This window comes from Oreochromis aureus, linkage group 3 (assembly GCF_013358895.1).
Source record: "Oreochromis aureus strain Israel breed Guangdong linkage group 3, ZZ_aureus, whole genome shotgun sequence".
Classification (NCBI taxonomy): Eukaryota; Metazoa; Chordata; class Actinopteri; order Cichliformes; family Cichlidae; genus Oreochromis; species Oreochromis aureus.
Window position 1 is genome coordinate 60730317 of NC_052944.1, and position 18913 is coordinate 60749229.

At 37.2% G+C, this 18913-nt stretch overlaps 1 protein-coding gene across 3 annotated transcripts; it reads right to left on the minus strand.

Annotated features, from left to right (window-relative positions):
- Window positions 1-1149: 1149 nt before the first annotated feature.
- On the minus strand, window positions 1150-17126 carry LOC116325342. Of its 3 annotated transcripts, XM_039606501.1 has the most exons (30): window positions 16934-17126; window positions 14702-14845; window positions 13417-13485; window positions 13051-13109; window positions 12712-12861; window positions 11783-11914; window positions 11561-11584; window positions 10304-11302; window positions 10062-10201; window positions 9692-9893; window positions 9474-9590; window positions 9162-9361; window positions 8987-9077; window positions 8217-8894; window positions 7848-7918; window positions 7595-7753; window positions 7452-7493; window positions 7271-7363; window positions 7056-7130; window positions 6875-6963; window positions 6683-6785; window positions 6475-6591; window positions 6234-6385; window positions 5966-6115; window positions 4657-4714; window positions 4433-4561; window positions 3693-3779; window positions 3404-3498; window positions 3249-3291; window positions 1150-3047 (listed from the first exon to the last, which is right to left on the minus strand). In XM_039606501.1, the coding sequence occupies exons 4-30, from the start codon at window positions 13064-13066 to the stop codon at window positions 2739-2741; spliced, it is 4521 nt and encodes a 1506-aa protein (XP_039462435.1). In that variant the 5' UTR covers window positions 13067-13109; window positions 13417-13485; window positions 14702-14845; window positions 16934-17126; the 3' UTR covers window positions 1150-2738. The 3 variants fall into 3 exon arrangements, with proteins under 3 accessions (XP_039462435.1, XP_039462432.1, XP_039462437.1); XM_039606498.1 differs by lacking the exon at window positions 14702-14845; XM_039606503.1 differs by lacking the exons at window positions 13417-13485; window positions 14702-14845.
- Window positions 17127-18913: the final 1787 nt, after the last annotated feature.

Sequence of the window (18913 nt, forward strand, 5' to 3'; positions counted from 1 at the left end):
TAGGTGACATGAATGAGTTGAAGGGAAGTTATGAACTGTTTCTGAGAGACAAATAACACCAGCATCCTTTTCTACGTAGCTGACAGCTGGTAACTGTGCAGGGGCGGATCTAGCAAAGTTTTGCCAGGGGGGCAGGTAGGGCATTAACAGGGAAAGGGGGGCACAAAGAAATACTTTTCTTTCTTATTCTCATTTAAAATGTCTAGCTTTTATTAAATAATTATCTGAATCTTACAACCGAAGTTTTTATCTGATGTAAAATGTATAGAAATCATGCATATACCAACAAGACCGTGTACATCACTGTCACAACAGCATTTGTTTTCATTCAAAGGCTTTATGGCTTTTCCTATAATACCTGGTGGGCCGGTCTCTAGTCAAAATGCCTGGGCCGATTTTTTGTCCCAGTCCAGCCCTGTCTGTACCTTACAGTAAAAGGTGACTTGAGGTGACTGTTGTAGTGATTTGCAGCTTGAATACATCAGTTAATAATACTAACAATAATGGATTGCATTTATATAGCGCTTTTCAAGGCACTCAAAGCGTTTTACAATTCCACTATTCAGTCACTCTCACATTCACACACTGGTGGAGGCGAGCTACAGTTGTAGCCACAGCTGCCCTGGGGCAGACTGACAGAAGCGAGGCTGCCATATCGCGCCATCGGCCCCTCTGGCCAACACCAGTAGGTGGTAGGGTAAAGTGTCTTGCCCAAGAATATTACTATAATAAAGGATAGTTTTCTATAGCACAGGCATGAGGTGTAGCTCCATTTTGAAGGTTGTGTAACCAAGGTGGTAGGTTTGCATACATTCATCAACTGTAATAACGTGATCAAATATTAATTAATAAAAAAAATCACTTAATGAAAAGACACATGATCAGTAATTAACTTTGGCACACAAGCTAAATAGCATTAGCTGATAACTTAGCCTTTCTGTGTCCAAATTATGGTCACTTCTGGCTCTAACGACTTCAAATTCTGATTCTTTCAAAGCATTAGCATCAACGCATCAACTATTTCAAAAGGTCAGAATGATTCAGATAACACAAGAAATACTAATAACACCGTTACGTGCGAACTGTCATGAGAGTTGGTGTGTGGATGACAGAGTAAGGACCCTGAAAGCATGATGTGGCAAACAGAACTAAATTAAAAAAAAAACAGCTTTATTCATTAAATGGTGGGGAAAAAAAGATCAACACAGATCAAATCATCTAACAGGAAAACTGACAGACAGAAACTGCACATGCAGTGATGGGGATGTAGACAGTATATACACAAGAGAGTGATTAATGGAAACGGACACACCTGGGAAAACAGATGAATACATTCATAACTAATGAGACATGGGAAGCAAAACTGAAAATTATACACACAAGACAGAAGACTATCAAGATTAAACAGGAAGTAACACACACCCACACTTATACTAATTTGTGAGCTTAAATACATGAATATCTCTATGTCAACACAATGAACATGCTAGAAAAGAAATAGGATGAAGTTCACACTGCTTTGGTTGCTGTATATTTTATAACACTGGCATGATGTTTATGGTGAGGGTGGAGTTTAGGCTACAGTAAAACTGCATTACTCCTGTTGTTTTTGAGGTATTAACAAACGGAGCATCAGTGAGAATAAAAAAAGGAAAAAACAAAAACATTTGTCATAAAAAAATGTTAAGAGATACATCCCCTGTAATTGATAAATGTGTTTGTTTAGCATTTTCAGAAAGTAGAAAAAACTAGAGCTGCTCTCTCGCTCTGCTGATGGGAGGGGATGAAGCCCACCCACCAGTCACCCACTCTAGCTTTCTCTCATCTATGTGCCAGTAAACATTAAAGTAAAATGTTTATATATTATTTCTATCTATTTAAATAATGTTTGTTTAATTACACTTTGCATTCCAGTGTTTCAGTGAGTGGATAGTCTATTTTGGTCTTTACAGTCCACAGCAAAAATAATAATGAGAGAGTGCAATATTTTGTTTCATACATTCACAGTTGTATCATAAGCATTAATTCATTAATTACAAGGCCAAGTCCTAAAGACTCTGGCTAATAGAAAAATGTGAATCCTTGCGACTGGCTATGCTTCGAAGCAGCAGGTAAGACACCTGCCGAAACTGCAGTAGCAACACTTCATTTAGTTGCAGTCATGTGCCCTGTGTGCTTTGAACCAGGCTTTGGAGCAGTGTTTCAAAACATCTGTGTTACAGAAGCTTGACACAGTGTCGAAATGTCTGTTTTGTAGGCGTGACAAACTAGGGAGACAAAGAGGAAGAGACAGAGAGCTGAACCTGGGAACAGGAAGGGAGAAAATACGGATAGGGACATAAGGACAGCACAACAAAGGTATTCACGTAGACAGAGCATAAAGGCCAGACACAGACAGGGCACTCAGGAATCAGAGGTAGACAGACAAATGGACACTGACTGGTAAATGGACTGGTTCTTCAAGTCTGAGCATTTACAATGATTTTGCACAATTTACTTCATCCATACACTTGTTAAAAATGCTTTTCCTGTGTAAGTGTATTCTATCTTACATGCACATGCTTTCATATTCATATAAAAGCAACTTAGGGTTACTATCTTGCCCCAGGATACTTGGCATGCAGGACTGCAGCAGATGAGGATTAAATCAAAAACCTGATTAGTCCGTGACCTGGTCAGCCTCCTGAGCCACAGCCACCCAAAAGACAGACTGAAGAGAAACAAATATAAACCAGAAATCAAGTACTTATAAAGTTAGGGTGTGAAAGGTTAACGTCATGAATTTCATTTTCTTTCTTGAACATGGCTAAGATTTCTTTAGAAATTGTAAGTTCTGTCTCAGCGCTGTTACTGTCATCGCTTTTTTGATATACAAATGTGATATTTTCTCCTTGGGAATCGTCATGGTGACCACCCTCTTGGATGTGCATGTCATGCAGGGTTTCTTCTTGTTCCAATTTGACCTCAGGAAGGTCAATTTTTCCATCAAAGTCCTTGTTGTAGCAAAAAGCAGCCGCAGCTGTGCAGTCATTTTGAAAAGTGTTTTCCTGCAGAAAAAAAAAGATAAAGTGTTGACAGTATTAATACCATTACATGTAAAATACAAAACAATGCTCTTACATCACAGACTTTTCCTCTTTTTTTAACTTGCAATTTGAAACTCACACACAAGGACACTCGAGTGTAGATTTTTACACAAAGTTTTTTGCTATGTAATTTTTAGTGTGTCTGTGTGTGTTTTCTCTTACATCTTCTACATGTCCAGAATCACCAGCTGTTGTCTCTCTTGTACTGATTACAAAAATACAAAAATAGAAGCATGAGTAATTATCCTTTGCCACACTCAGTCAGCAAAATCAGATTAAACTGTGAGTAAACCTACAATGTAAACAATGGAACTTACATGTTCTCTTCTTTGTAAGGTGTGCTCTTCAGAAGTATAGATTCAGCTTGGTATCTGCACATTTGTCCACTGCTTTGCAACCATCGAATCAAAACCTTAACAACAATGAAGTTAAAGTTACCACCTTTAAGCTGTATTTCTTGTATAGATGTCCACTTGAAGTTCTGCAGTTTTCATTCTCAATTCAAGAAATTATTTACAGTAAAAACCCATGTCCTAAATTATAATTCGTTCAGAATATCTACAACATTTTTTAGATCTTTGAGCTTCTTTTTTGTTCTCAGCTCACCTCTGGCAAAATGACCTCTCTAAGGTATAGCTGCTTCTCCACTGGCGTTGACAGAATTCTTTCAAGTCTTTGGATCATTTCTTCTGTCTGGAATACCAAAAAGGACAGAAGACATGTGATAAAAGCATAAGACACAGGTTGCATGTCTGTGGTGCACTGTCACTGTCAGCTCGAATATGCTCTCACTCCCACAGAGCTAAATCAGTTTACTGGTTAAGAAAATGTCCAGCAAAGTCTTTCTTGCCTCCATCACCAAGTAAAAGTAAAATTTGCTTCTATAGCACAATATATAGAACTAATGGTAGAAATGCAAAAAACAATAAACAATTGTCACAAAGTGTTTTAAAGCCATTAAAAGAAATGGTTGTAAAATGAATATAAAACTAATTTTTGTAGCATTACCATCCCATTACAAAGCCTTAGAATGACTTATTTCCATGTGTTATTATGCAGATGTTGCCACGCAGTTAGTGTTTTGGCTTAATAATTATGTTAAATCTGTTAATTATGTAAAATCTGAATTTTACTTTGTTTCAGTTCAGTGCACTACAGTTCAGTTTTTATTTATATAGAACCAAATCACAACAACAGTTGCTTCAAGACACTTTATATTTTGTAATGTAATGATCCTGAACATGTTAGGTTATGTAAACATACTTGAGTGATAAACTACAGATTATTATGGATGATAAACTCAAGTTGTAAGTGTGAACAAGATCATAAACACTGAATATGCATACCTTTATGTCACTGAATAAAGTAAAATGTTCACTGTAATGTTTACGCAGTTCAGGATCAAATTCTCTGTGATTCCACAGATACATCCGGTTGGAGAGAACAAGTCCACTCTGCAGTTTTCTTTCCAAATCCTGTAATATTAGAATATAAAATGTGATTTAAATGTATGGTAGCTGATAACATGACATACAGGTTAGTGAAGAAAAGTTAGAATGCATTAAATCACCTTAATTTCTTCATCTGAAAGAATTTCTGTAACTGTAACAGCCTCCAGCATGTCACCTCTGTTTGAGACAAAAGCATTGCCCATGAGCCTTAAATTAACCACAATCTGCAACATTTGTATTTAAATCTTTATACGGGTCAGATGTTTACCTACACTTATGGTTGTCATGGTAATTTGTGGATTGTAATGATTTTTTTTACTGTTCTGTTTCCAGGGTAAAATAATCATACAAAATATTCTGAATGATAATACTTTATTGATCCTTAAGGAAATTATGTGGGTTATAGTTGTTTCAACAAATACAAAAACTGGGTGCACTAGTTTGAATTTATTTTGGTATTTTCTTTTAGCCGCACAGAATCAAAATTCTGACTTGATATTTGAGTATTGGAAAATTAGTAGAGTTCTTAAGCCTGGTCGCTTTGCTTGGAGCAATATACCAGGACACCTGACAGCCCCAGAGTATGACGCTATCACCACAATGCTTGACCTTTGGCATAATGTTCTCGGGTTTTGGCCCTTTAGTTCTCCAAACACACATTTTCCTAAATAGCTCAGTTTTTCTCTCATCTGACCATGAAACCTTTCTCCAAGGCGTTTGTGGGTAACTGCAAATTTCAGTCAGGTGTTGATTTTGGAGCAGGGGCTTCTTTCTTGGTCAGTACCCTCTCAGTTCATGGCAATATAAAACACTTCACTGTGGACAGTGCCACTGGTGTTCCAGCAGTTTGCAGTTCACGTGAGGCTTCAGTCTTGATTGTTCCTGGGTTGTTCTGAACATCCTACCTATAATTTCCTTGCATCTGAAGGTGACAGTTTGGGTCTTCTTCTGGTGAATAACTTTTGCTGATGGCTGAATTAATGATCTTGGAATCTTCAGTTGTTTAGAAATGGCTTCAAGAGACCTTCGCAAGTTGTGTAAATTTACAATTCTCCTTCTTATATCTTCACTTAGACTTTCTCATTATTCTGAGTATTGGTCAGTCCAATAAGTGCTGTCAAACAAATTACTTTTGGGTGATCAGAAATGAGAAGGTAATAGGCCTTAGCCTTGACAAGGTAAATAGCACCGTAGAACCTTGACAACCACTTGTTTAGTATATGTCTATATTTGAGCCCTTATGTACAATTTTGACCCTGTGTGGACCAGAGAAAATCTAAAATAAAAATTGCGCACTACATTTTTTGCTTTTTTAAAAGTCATTCAAGAACCACAAAATTACACAAAATTTAAATGCTTTCGATGAGCATATGTAAACTTACAACAACAGTATGACAGTAACTGATATTCAGATCAAGAGTTTCTTACACATTAGTTGTAAGGTTGCATCCGCAAACAAAATCCTTTGATTCCCAGTCTTCCCAGTCTCCCTCCACACCAGCACACTCAAAATGCAGACAATTTTTGCAGACCGTGCACAGTAGCCACATACATTGATTTCTGTGGTCATGAAAAACACTGTAGAAAATCAAAGTGAATTTTAAATTTCTACCATGTTTTTTTAAAAAAGAGTAACTTTCAATCACAAATGTTTGATACATAAAGAATGTTTAGTTGTCAGTGTTGTTATGCACACCTGGTTTTCCCAGTCACTCTCTGGAACAAGCATGCCTTTATTTGCATGGCCATGCAATGAATCCCTGAGTCTGTCTGTTCAACTCCAGCTTCTTGTACTTCCATTTCTTTCTGTCGAATCTTCAACATGTCTTCCATAGTTGGTGGGAAATCCTAAATAACAAAACCGTTAATATTATCACACAATATTTCGTATACTACCAGTAAAGATTGTGTTATACTCAGATATCCATTTCTCTAACCTCAGCTTTCACATTTTTCAGCATTTGTGTGGCGTGGTGTAGACGAAGAATCCTGCACTCACTAAGGGTCAGAGCATCCTCAGTGACCTTGTGATGTAGGACTTCATTTTCTGCAGCCTAGTTTCAAATAAAATTAACAATGATGACCCAACACGTGAGCAACCAATAAATCATGCAAAATTATCAGCTCCCAGGACAGCAAACTCACCGAACACACAAAAACACCACAATTAACAGAGTCCTCCTGCTTCCACTGTGGAGGATATGTGACTGTCCAACCTTGAAGCCCACCAGAATACCTAAAGACATTTCTAAAGAGGAAGGTGGCAACAGTTTAGCACCATCAGTGTTGCATTTATTTACCAGTAAACGAAAACTGTGGTACAAAATCTCCTTTTACTTGAGCAGGTCCATGTCATCATCACTGATGCTGTTGGAAGTCATCAGTGAGTCATATATTCTAATCTGTTTGGCTTTGAAGTCAAACACCTGCAAACATATATAGTCATAAATGCTAAGCAAAATATACAAAGAGTAAATGTTATAGGCTGAAATCTCTTTCCTAAAATGTTTTGGCTCACCCAAAGGATGAAATGGTTGCCTGTCTCTGGTGAAGAATGACCCACAATTCTGGGAAGGAATATCTTTTCTGATTCCTGTAGCACAAACGTAACAGTTGTAGGTGCACACAGGTCATGTAGCATGTAAAAAGCAATATTGTTTTTGTAAATTTATGTTTGGGATTTTTTTTTTAATTTATTGTTTTTTTGTTTTTAATTATGCAAAAAGGACCTACTGGAATGGATTTGGCAACTTGGTCACTGACTGCTCCACATTTGGTCCATTCCCGGTGCCACAAAGTGAAATCAAAGGTGCCTAAAGCATCACACTGTCAAATAGAACATCTCATTAAGCATTTCATAAATACTCATTGACCGATGAAAATATCATAAAGGAAACAAATGAAAATGTGTCACCTTGTTTTCTTGAGCGAGTTGCGCCACCCGATAGTTAACAGCCTGGAATGTTTAAGAAAACAAGATTTGTGGCTGGCACACAATTTCTTAACAAACAAAGCTCTTAATTGTGGTAAAAAACAATTTTATTTTTCATCACTTACATCATCTGTCATCCATGGCGATGACAATGATGACTCAAGCAACAAGTCTAGTGGGCAAACGCTGCTAATGTCTTTTATTGAGACTGGAAATCTTTGTGAAACATAAGCCAGGGCTTGAGTTTCATCACGGGATCCAGAGAGTAGCTGCTTGAGTTTCTCCTTTATGCACACAGAAAGATAGCATACTAACTCTTAAGAACTTTAATAATGTTCCGTATGTCAACATCAAAGTGCAATACGAGGGTTTTTTTACCTTCTCATCATCACTTGTGGCATATAATTGTGATATGAATGAGGATTTCACCACACTGTGTTCCTCCCCTTCTAAAAAACAAAACAAAACTGAGCAATGATCTATGGTTTAAACAACGTATTTCATGTTTTTCAAGCACTCAAACTGTTTGCTTACTACAAGACTCAATCTCAAAAGTTCATACAATTTTTTTCCCCAAACACACTAACACAAAAAACCAACACCATTGACTAAGGGAGCCAGGGAATATACCAATAGCCTTCTCACTAGTAGACGACATCCTCTACCTTCCCAGCCAAAGACACCTGTGCTTACAAAACTGTGATAATTTTATGAGTTATTATTATATCATATATCAGTCAAACCTACCAGCAGTATGAAATCCCAACATCCCATGCAGTCCAACAGACAATTGTGTGTTGCCCAAAGCCTCCATCTCAGCCTTAAATGTCCTGTTAATTTTTTCATTGTGTAAGTCAATCAACACTCTCACAGACTGTTTGAAGTGAGATTCATTCATTTGGCACAAGGAATGCCAAATGGATTCAAGCTCTTGATTGAACTGTTTTGCTACTGCAGTGCTGACCTCTCGTCGAAGTGTTGGGCAGATGACGAGGCTTCTTAAATTATCTTCTGGATGTCTTGGATTTATTTGGTGGAATTGATCATACAGTGAATACCTGTCAGATGTCCTTGTGATTGGATGTACTGCTGGCATTCCATTTGTATTTTGCTGTAACTTCACTGGTAATGGGAATCTGAGGTTCTTCACCCATTGCATTTCAACCTTTAGTTCATTTTTAGTTGCCATTTTTAGATTATCTGTGGTTGGTGCACAAAGTCTTCCATCATGTGGCTTAAAAAACATCTGATTAGTTCGGTCATTTGCGTGACTGGCAACCTCATCGGCCATATCAGAAATGTAACAGGTTGGAACGTGCTTAAAACTTAGCAAGCCATCTGCATGGTCCCTTGCTGACTCCATCCAGAAAAGAAAATTGATATAATAAACAACACCATGGACACAGGAGAAATGAAGTACACCACCTAAAAAATAAATAAATTACAAAAAATTATATATCAAAAGTACTTTTTTTAAATTTCAGGATGTTCAAAGAGAAAAAAAAACAACTCATCACCTGTTTTTTGTAGTTTCTTGGAAAGTTTTGGGTGTAGTTCCTTGAATCCATTAATCATACCCAGTGCATTCTGGAATTCCTTTTTTTGGTTCTATAAAAAGAAAGATCCACAGTAACAATGACAAAAGTAAATGTTAATAAAAAACGATAAATAGAAATTTGATTAGTACAATACCTTCTCTGAGTCAGTGGTTTGAAGCATTATGTCTTCAATTATTTGTTCTGGTGAATGTTTGTTCCGATCAATTTTTTCTTTCAGTGCCTTTTTAATCTCGGTTTTTGGAAGGATATCCCTCAATCTAGTGTGCTTTCCCATCCATGGTGCCATAGTAGACTGGTGAACAGATTTGCAGTATGGGTTTGCAACAGATGTTCCTATTTGGAAGACACAGTTTGTACAAATTTGTACAAATATTCATAATAGTGCTTTATAATTCTAGACTGTGCTAAAACTATTGTTGTGTAAAGTTCTCACACTATAACAAACCTGCTATAAGGCCTTCTGCTATGAGTGATTTGTCCAGATCTGTCCATGCCTTGACGATATCCACTTCAAGATCCTTGTCAGATATGGTATCTGGATCTGGCCTTTCAAATGATCCAACTTCAAATGAAATTAAACATAGTTAACAATGCAGTTTTATCTAATTCTTCACAGAAATTTAGTGGTTTACACATTTCCAAGAGAAAAGACATTGTCCTTACGAGGTACATCAAAGCCTAGTTTCCAGTTGCCATCTGCCACAACCACAGCTGGGTGGTGTCCACACTGGTAGCAAAAGAAGTTGAAGTCAAAGTCTGATAATGACAAAAAGTGGTGGAATGCCTTCTTCACCATTTGGTGGTGGTAGCGATTGTCATTAAGTACTGACAGAGTGTCCAGCATACGTCCACTGGTTGTCTTGTTCTGCAATTGAACAACATATAGAATTGGCTTACATTGTCCATACATGTTGAGATTTTTTTTTAATTTTCTCAAAATATGGATATGTTTTGTTACTGTTGTTATTTGTAATAAACTTCCTTAATGCACTTTCCAAATAGTGGTTCCACAATTCATTGTTAGTTGGCTTACCTCCAAACCTGACAGCAGGAGTTCACATAGAGGTAGTGTTAATAAGATGTGGTTGTTAAAATTGTGGAAACCTGAGGAATACTCCTGAAATCTCACAGTGTTAGCACACCGTGGGCACGCTTTCATAGCAACGGAGACACCTGATAATTAAAGAAAAGTACTTTGTAATATGTTAAAGATAGTTGTATGCCAAAGGCATGCACATAACACTGTTTGCATGTTTTGTTGTTGTTGTGACTTACCTTTGTGGAAATTGCTAAGACCATATATCACAGCTTGGTTGGTGATAACCTCTGGGGCATTAAGTTGAGGAGGGGTGGGCCCTGGACAGTAGGGACAGGTGTTTTCCCAAGGAACAAAAGATGGCGGTGGCTTTTTCTCTTGAGTGCCTAACTTCAGGTCCTTCGGACGTGGAATACGCTTTTTGGTGTAAATATATTCTGTCATTATACATATTTTTGCTGTGGAGTTATTTTTTGATGTCTCACTAATAATGCTGTTCTCTGATGTCTCCTGGAAAATCCACCACATTCCCATCATTTCGTGGATACATTGCTGAGATCGTCCTGTTCCCCGACACTGGCAATTCCATTTTCTAGTTACTGAATCAAATGTCACCCTTGTCCTCTGGAACTGACACCAGTGGTCAGTTTCATTTGTAAAAACTGAGAAAAAATACCACTGTTGAGATGGCCCCTGATCTTCATAACATACAGGAAATACGCTATCAACACCACATTGTTTGGCAGCACTGTCGAGCGCCTCACATTTTGCGCCCCACTCAGATGACATTAGCCCTCTGCTCAACATGTCCTGAAGTGATTTTGATGTCAGGACTGCTGGCTTAACATATGGTTTTGCATTTTTTGTTCTTTCTAAATGAACACATTCTTTTCCCGGATTTCCCGAAAATCGAGCCATCTGCATGAACCTGCGACATTTCTCAACCTCACAGTCTATTTGTGGTGGATTAGCAGACTTCATGACGTGAATTGGAAAAGCTGGACTGTGTTGTGTTTCTGTGTGTTCTGGTGTGACATAAATGCCATTTATAACATCAATACATGTCATCGGTGCAGAGTCCAGGTGATGTACTTCTCTGATGGGTCTTTTTATGTGTGGCTGTTTGCTTATCATAGCTGTGCACGGGGTGCATAAAAATTGTTCGGGCTTTGAATCTGAGTCCTCTGGGGAATCATCGCTAATGTTTTCAGCCTTTCTTTTTAAAGAGCTTTGAGTTTCTATGAAAAAACAAAACAAAAAAACAGCTGTTAATCACATCATTCTAAAATCTAATAAAGATGCTTTTGTTTCATTCTGAAAACAAATTATTGCCATGAACTGATGTTGCTTTTTTTCAAGGTATAGGCACAAGAGTGGGTTCAAGGTTGGGGAACAACTATGACAGTGAGGTAATTGCATCACTGTTATCTATCTATCTGTATATCAAAGTTTAACAGTATAATCATAAAATACTTCAGCCTAGTGTGTTAAATTACCTTGTTTTTTGCTTGATTTGATACCTGCAGAATAAAGAAATAGAGAAAATAAGGCACAAACTATGTTATATATTGGTATAATAATATGGATGTCTTTTCGTATAAATTTAACTTTAAAGACCTCTATAAAAAAGAACATGTTTTAATGATGTCATCCATCTTCACTAAAAAAAATACAGCTATCCAACCCCCCCACCCCCCATGCCATAGCAGAACTCTTACCATGTCTGTCTTTTAAATGTTTCGAGAAGATAGAAGATCGTGTTAAAATTGCAAAGTTACACAACGGACAATGATAATGGCTTCTCTTTGCTCCTTTGACATCTTTGCAATAGCAGGCCACCACAAATTTCTCTGAAAAACAAGCGAGTAAATGCATGAAATGGTTAATACAACGTCACCTAGTTAGTGACACCTTGGGGAGAAAGGCATACTGGCAGTCCAGGGACCAAAAAGCCAGTTGAAAAGAAAAAAAGTATTCATACTGGATATTTGCACTGATATGGACTAGGCAATATGTTAGGAATAAAGGCTGGCACAACATTTTAATGGCAATGAAAATAATCAACCAAGGGCTCTACTCTGATACATATTTCTTTAATTATTTTGAGCTACGCTAATACACTAATACACATCTTTTACCACACACAGCATGACAAACATCCAAATTGGCCAAAACATTTTTTCTCTGGAGACACACATACACACACACTAGACTAGACTTCTAAAAGGGACCTGCAAATAAGAGCAGAATGAGACTACTTGGGTTTATCCACGTGGGGCAGACCTACAAATATTAAACTAGACTAAACACACATCATTGCACTCTGTAACTTTTTATACACCACAATTCATATTTAAACAGCTGTGCACCTATAATACCTGGCATATGATTTAGAAACATCACTGTTAATACTTTTGTCACTTTTTTCTTAAGAGAAGACTAAAACGGAATCCCAAGCAGATTACTAACAGGTAACAAATTAACCCAAATAAAGAAATACGCCTCGAGAAAATCAGGGGGATTATAAACTGATCTAAATAATGACAAACTAATAACCAAGACAAACATTTAATTACTAAATTGAAGAATAGTGTAGTGTGTAGTAATCCCCAAGTCCACTTTGTTCACATATACATCTAGTCCTTACCTTGGTTTTTTTCCACAAAATAAATTCCATCTTTGAGATGCTTTTTGTGAAGGTGATCCTTATTTGCACGTTCTTTCTTTTGACAAAACACACATTTATCACCAGCAAGGGCCATCAGTGATGCGACATCACTGAATACCTGGTGTGCACCTGTGAAGAACAGAAACGACAAAATTAAAACAGAAAGTAAACGCCCTGAAACATTTTAGGTTTTCAAATACCTGAAAATCTGGTATAGAAATTTTTTTTTTTTTCAGGTTTGATGCAAATGACGCAATATTGCACTTTAAAAATGTGAATTTGTGTTCTGTGTGAATTATTATATGTTGAGCTTCTCACCTTCCTTTTTGTCCATGTTTTTAGAAGATGCAAACACACCCAGGAATCAAGAGAAGAGCCTGGAGACACATTAAACGAATTTAGAGAACAATGTTAGACAATTGGACTTAAAAATAAAAAGCTTGGTGTAGACATAGATCAGCAGGCAATGCACCACCTTAAGAATTCTATGTATACTCAGTGTTTGTGTATTTGGTTACATTCAAATTTCAGTATAAAATTCTGAACTGGTTAAAGCAATTGTAATTGTCACTTTAGAAAAAAAAAAGTTAAGTATGACTAAGGTGCATGTTTTAGGACATCTTCAAAATTAACCTTCAATGTTTTCTAATGTTTTCTAACTGGGTCAGTATTTAAGGCACTTACCGTTGTTCTGAAGAGATCTCATAAAACACAAGCACTCTTCTAAGCATCAGGATGAAAAAGAATTGTCCACTAAAAGATAAGAAAGTTTAAATTACTGCAGCTGTTTCCCTTTTTTTCAATAAATAAATAAAAGGTGGCATTCTCTTTGAGGACCACTCAGCTGGGACAGGTACAGTCAGCTGTTTTCCTATACAATACCTGTCCAAACCTGGCAACAGTTTAAGCACCGTTTAAGCAACCACTGGGTGTGTCTATAAGGAGTGGCAACCTCTTTCATAGCAATACACACACATTCATTGTGAACCAGGAAGAGGTTTATTAAACAAAGAACAAAATTCTTCCTCTCTGACTGTGGGTTGTAAATGAAGCTTCTCTTTCGCTTTATTTCTGTGCCTGTATTTTTTATGTATTTATTTATTGTCCATGGACCAGCAGATGGAGCAGAAGCGAGACGATCTGAGCAGGTACTAAAGGAAAAGGACTCAACGCTCTGTTTGTGATCTATTGTACTGCTATGTCAACACATTGTGGCTTTGTGTTTTGTATGTATGGCATATGTGACATTGAGACCAGGGTGTCACATTACCCTTTACATTACCTTTACATTACCTGTCACATTTTCAGTGTGGTTTCATAACATGTGTTTTAAAAACTGACTTATGATATGCTAATTATTTAAATATTTATATATTATTTAATTATTTCTTTCCACATTTATAAAACTAATAAAACTATCTTATTTCTTGGAAGTTGTGTTTATAATTTGCTCTCCTTCCACTAAATGGGAATGTAACATTTGCCTCTCAATAGTACTCCATAAAGCTCCGTAGCATTTTGTTGTTGTTGTTGTTGTTGTTTTTTAACTTCAAAATGTTTGGTTGTGAAATTTATCAAGCACCAAAACTACAACTTGTCAAAATGTCCTACAGTTCCTACCATTCTGTTCTCTGAAGTCGTAGTTTCTTAATATCACGGAGCAAGGTTAATTCTAAAATAGAGTGCCCCTGGGTGCTTACTTTTGCTAAAATTCCATGTTAGTGTTGGCATAAAAGAGCAGATATTTAAATAACAACTGTAATAATTGTTGGAATTCTGTTTGGTTTATTGATACATATTGTCACATCATCTACGAAACAAAACTGGAAAGACACTAAGACATTATTCCTGTCCATCTGAATTTAATATATCATTTAGTGTCATAGCTAGTGTTCTTCTTTTCATTCGTTTATTTACTTTCAGAATACTAAACATGAAAGATCAAAGGAATACGCTGTGAATAACTTACACTAAAACAAGGTGATGCGATATGTCTGTGAAGGTTCTCAGTCATGCAGGTCACGTAGTCTAAGAAGCTTGGGAAGAAAAGCGTCTGGACTTCTTTAAGTTGCTTGAAGATGTTTCGCCTCTCATCTGAGAAACTTCTTCAGTTCTAGGGTCAAATGGTGGAGAGTCCTAGATTAGTTTTGAGTTCCCTCCTCAGACGTCTCAACGCCCACTCACATCCTGGGCCATCTGACCTCAGGAAATAACATGATGGGGTGGGACTAGGTTTCACAATGAGCTCACCCAAAACCTTGGCTGATTGTGACCTACACCCGCTTTCACACCTTGGCTCATGTGATTAATTAGAGGATCATTTGGGGGATCATTGTCCCTCTTGGTGGGTTACTCCCACCCTTAAATCTGGGACTCTCCACCATTTGACCTTAGAAGTGAAGACGCTTCTCGGACGAGAGGTGAAACGTCTTCAAGCAACTTAAAGAAGTCCAGACGCTTTTCTTTCCAAGCTACTTGGACAAGGTGATGCGATCAATTCCCAAAGGTTATGGCATATGACACACAAGCGCTGATGCACACTGAGAAGCACCGAGAAATCTTTAGATTCATGCTGTGAACATGAACTCAAGACCCGTAGCTATGACTAGCTCTTATATATAGATATGTGATCAACCCACAGATTATCTAACCTTAAGTCTTGGTAATTGGTTTAAAACTGTTTAAAACTACAATCCCTGACCTCCGAATTGTCATTCATTGCCCTGACAACAACTAGACATAACACAGAAGAGGAAGCACTTTCTAGGCTCACTCGAAAGAGCACCATTAGCATCAGCAGCATTAGTTTGTTCTCTAACAACAAAATCTCAACTCAAGAGGAAAAACTTCAAGGCCAATGTCAAAACAAGGCTTACTTGTTTTGACATTGGCCTGGAAATTTGAAAGTAAATTTGTGTGTGTTAGAAGAAGCTTTGTTGGAATGTCTTTGATGTGTTGGTCACAATCCTAAATAACAGTGCTTTGATGTCACTTGTTTCAAGTATGTCTGCTTTACACTATAATTTACGCCAATAAACAGATGGTGGGGGGGCCTTCTGAATGTATGTCGGGAAACGGGGAGAATCCCAGAGATGGTGGAGTCTGTTGTTTGTCTTTGAAGATGGGGAAGAGGCAAAAGGCTTACTCTGCAATTAGAACAACACATTTATTTCTCCTATCAATTAGAGCAATGCCTTTATTTCTCTTATGTCATGCATGAAGAGAGACAGTGAAGGTGGCACTGAGAGCGGTCTGTGAAAATGAACAGTCCTGGTCCCATTTAAATACAGTCAACAGAATAAAAGGCTTCTGCAGTTGTTGTTCACACCGTTGATCTCCTCCACAGAAAGACTTCAAAATCCCTTATTACCTTTTTGCCTCTTCCCTCATCCTGATCGATAAACGGCATGTCAAGCATGAACGTGCATGTGTGGGTACACGTGTATGCACAAAAGGGTTCAGTAATATGCTACTGTGTGATTCTAAGAAGTCTGTGTATTATCAAAACATGGAGCTATTTAAACTCATGGTTTCTATTGAATTTGTTTGTACTGGCAACATTCCTGTGGGGTGGATGATCTCTGATTTTGATTTTACATTTAATGTTTAATAAACTTCTCAAAGTATGTTTTAAAACTGCAAAGAAAATTAAATGAACATATAAAAAGTAGAAAAATACCACCCTAAAATTAAACACTGCCCACAAAGAGAGCTGCCTTGACAGAAGTTTGTGCTCTTGGGGTGCTTCTTTCTTTTTTTATAACATTATTATCATTTTGACCAATAGATTGATCAGCTTATTGATTTTGAATGAGAGGTCAGAGGTCAAATGTGGCATGATATTTTATAATATATATAATCTTTATAACATACTTTTTATATGTTGAGAATATGCATGACACTTTTGAGAATAATACTTTCCAAGCTATAATACGTTTCAACCAATTAAGTTGACCTTGAACACCTTTGGGGACGTAAGGCAGATTTTAGTGAACTGCTAACACGACCCTGCTCTGAAACTCTACAGTTTTATCAGAATTCATTGAAAACCTTTGTAGCTATTGTATTTACACACAATGCAAACTCTATCAAAAACATAACCGTCTTGGTGAAGGTAATAAAGCTAAAAGCCACTGAGTGTGAGAACAGAGAGAAATAAAGCAGGTCTAAGTCACTTCTAAGGCTGTTTTGAACCACTTACTGTTGTTCTGAAGAGATCTCTTAAAATGTCCAAAACTCTTCAGAAAAAGAAATGTCCACTGAAAAGGTTTGAATCCATTCCTGGAGCTGTCATCCCTCTTTGCATTAAATATGCCAGTCTGTTTGAGGAGGACTCAGCAGGATGCCGGCATACTTTCTGCTGTGCAGGTTCATTGAGTAGGTTTCACTTTAGTTCAAACCATTCTGATCACACTTCGTAAATGACTGCTTCCTGAAATGTTGTGTATTCTTCTGATTGGGTGTGGAAAATATGAAAGCATCCCTACGATAGTGTCATACTCCCCATACCTGTCTACCACCAGGCATGTTTTTATCTTTATGTTTGTTGCTTTCATTTTGTCCATGTTAGATACTGTCAACCGTTCTGCACCATATCTCTGTTTTGTCTAACTGGTTGAGCCAGTTGATGCAGGTTTTATCCGAGCTGGAATCAGTCCAAACAAACAGCTGAACAGATATATGTGATTCTACTGGCACGCAGAACAAAAATCAGCTGAACATAACAAGCAAAAGAATAAAACCTAAGAAATCAGCATTGCTGGCTTTCTCAAATTGTAACTTTCTAGCAAGAGACAAGACAAGAGATGATTTAATTATCATTATTTCAGAATAAGTATGATTTTTCAACCTAAACATGTTTAAATTGTGACTCTAGAACCAATTGAGTGAACCAGGACGATGTTTTAACAAAGAACAGAGTTCAGAGTTCTTCCTCTTTAACTGAAGGATCAGATATATCACAGGTGGCTGCTTTTTGCTTTAACTGTGTTTTTCTTTTCTTTTATATATAAAACAACAAAACAAAAACATTTTAACTCAGTTTATTATCTTTATGTCTCCTAAATGTCCTTGTGGTTATGCCAGATAGGTGAGAATTCCAAGGAATTGGCTATATATATATATGTGCCCTTATCTTAAACAGGTCACTTGCAGCCCAGTGGATGTTAAAAACCCAAGTTCCTGATAGCCTCTGCTGTTGTTTTAAAAAGTGCTTAATAAAGGGCAAGGCATGGTATTCGATTCAAAATTCAAGAAGATAAAAAAGAACAAAAACATAGGATTCCTTATAAATAATCACCCAGTAGGAAAAAAATAAGTTAATTAGTAAAACAAAAATTAGCAATAGAGTATAACGTGTGATTGTAACAGTAGCAGAGTGCAAACAAAGCGTTGTAGTTTTAAGAGGCCACCATTTTGGCAGAGGCTGCTTTTTAGCTTTAATGGTGTGTCAGTGGAAAGTCCTGAAACGCCTTTCTGAGGGGAGCAGGTATTATCAGTAATAATACCGGCACTACCACCTAGACCACTGTTGTCTTCAACAGGAAGCTTTTATGGGTCAATGATGACTGTTTTCTGCAGTCCTTTCGACATCTGTTTGCCTTGTGTTGCTGTTTACTTCAGCTGTCATACCATACCAAAGCTGTGATGCAAGTGAGTACACGGTCTGCAGTATATCGGTAAAAGCTGAGGATGTGTTGTAACAGTCCGATTCTCCCCAGGGTAAATAAAAGTAGAGGTGTTGTGCTTTGCAGATGTCAGCAGAGGTGTGATTAGACCAGGGGAGGGCCTTTGTGATGTTGGAGCTCTCACCAGAGTTATGAAGCTGAGGGTTCCTTCCACAGTTTTGCTGTCCGTTCAGTGGACTCTTGGTCAGGAAGTTATGAATGGAAGATGCTATATTATGTAAAAAATTCTGTGTTTGTTGTCCTTGAAGACTTCAGGTCACAGAGTGTTTGTCTCATTATAAAGACAAAGGCAAATGTATACATTTCTGTTCTTCTGTTAAAACATTGATAAAAAATGAGAATGTAACTTTAGGACAGTAAAATTAAAACAATGCACAAACATAAAGTACTAAAGAAAGAAGTTTAAAGATCTTGTTTTTATGAATTACAAACAAGACAATGTTGAGCATCAGTTAAAATCTCTTTTCCTGTTTCATTCCTATCAAGAGTTCACA

What these genes read in the sequence shown, in the direction of transcription:
- LOC116325342 (XM_039606503.1), bottom strand. An exon ending in ACTAGGCTTTGATGTACCTC is followed by an intron (nt 9,591 to 9,691) that starts GTAAGGACAATG and finishes TTTCATTTGAAG; the next exon opens with TTGGATCATTTGAAAGGCCA. An exon ending in AACTCGCTCAAGAAAACAAG is followed by an intron (nt 7,364 to 7,451) that starts GTGACACATTTT and finishes TCTATTTGACAG; the next exon opens with TGTGATGCTTTAGGCACCTT.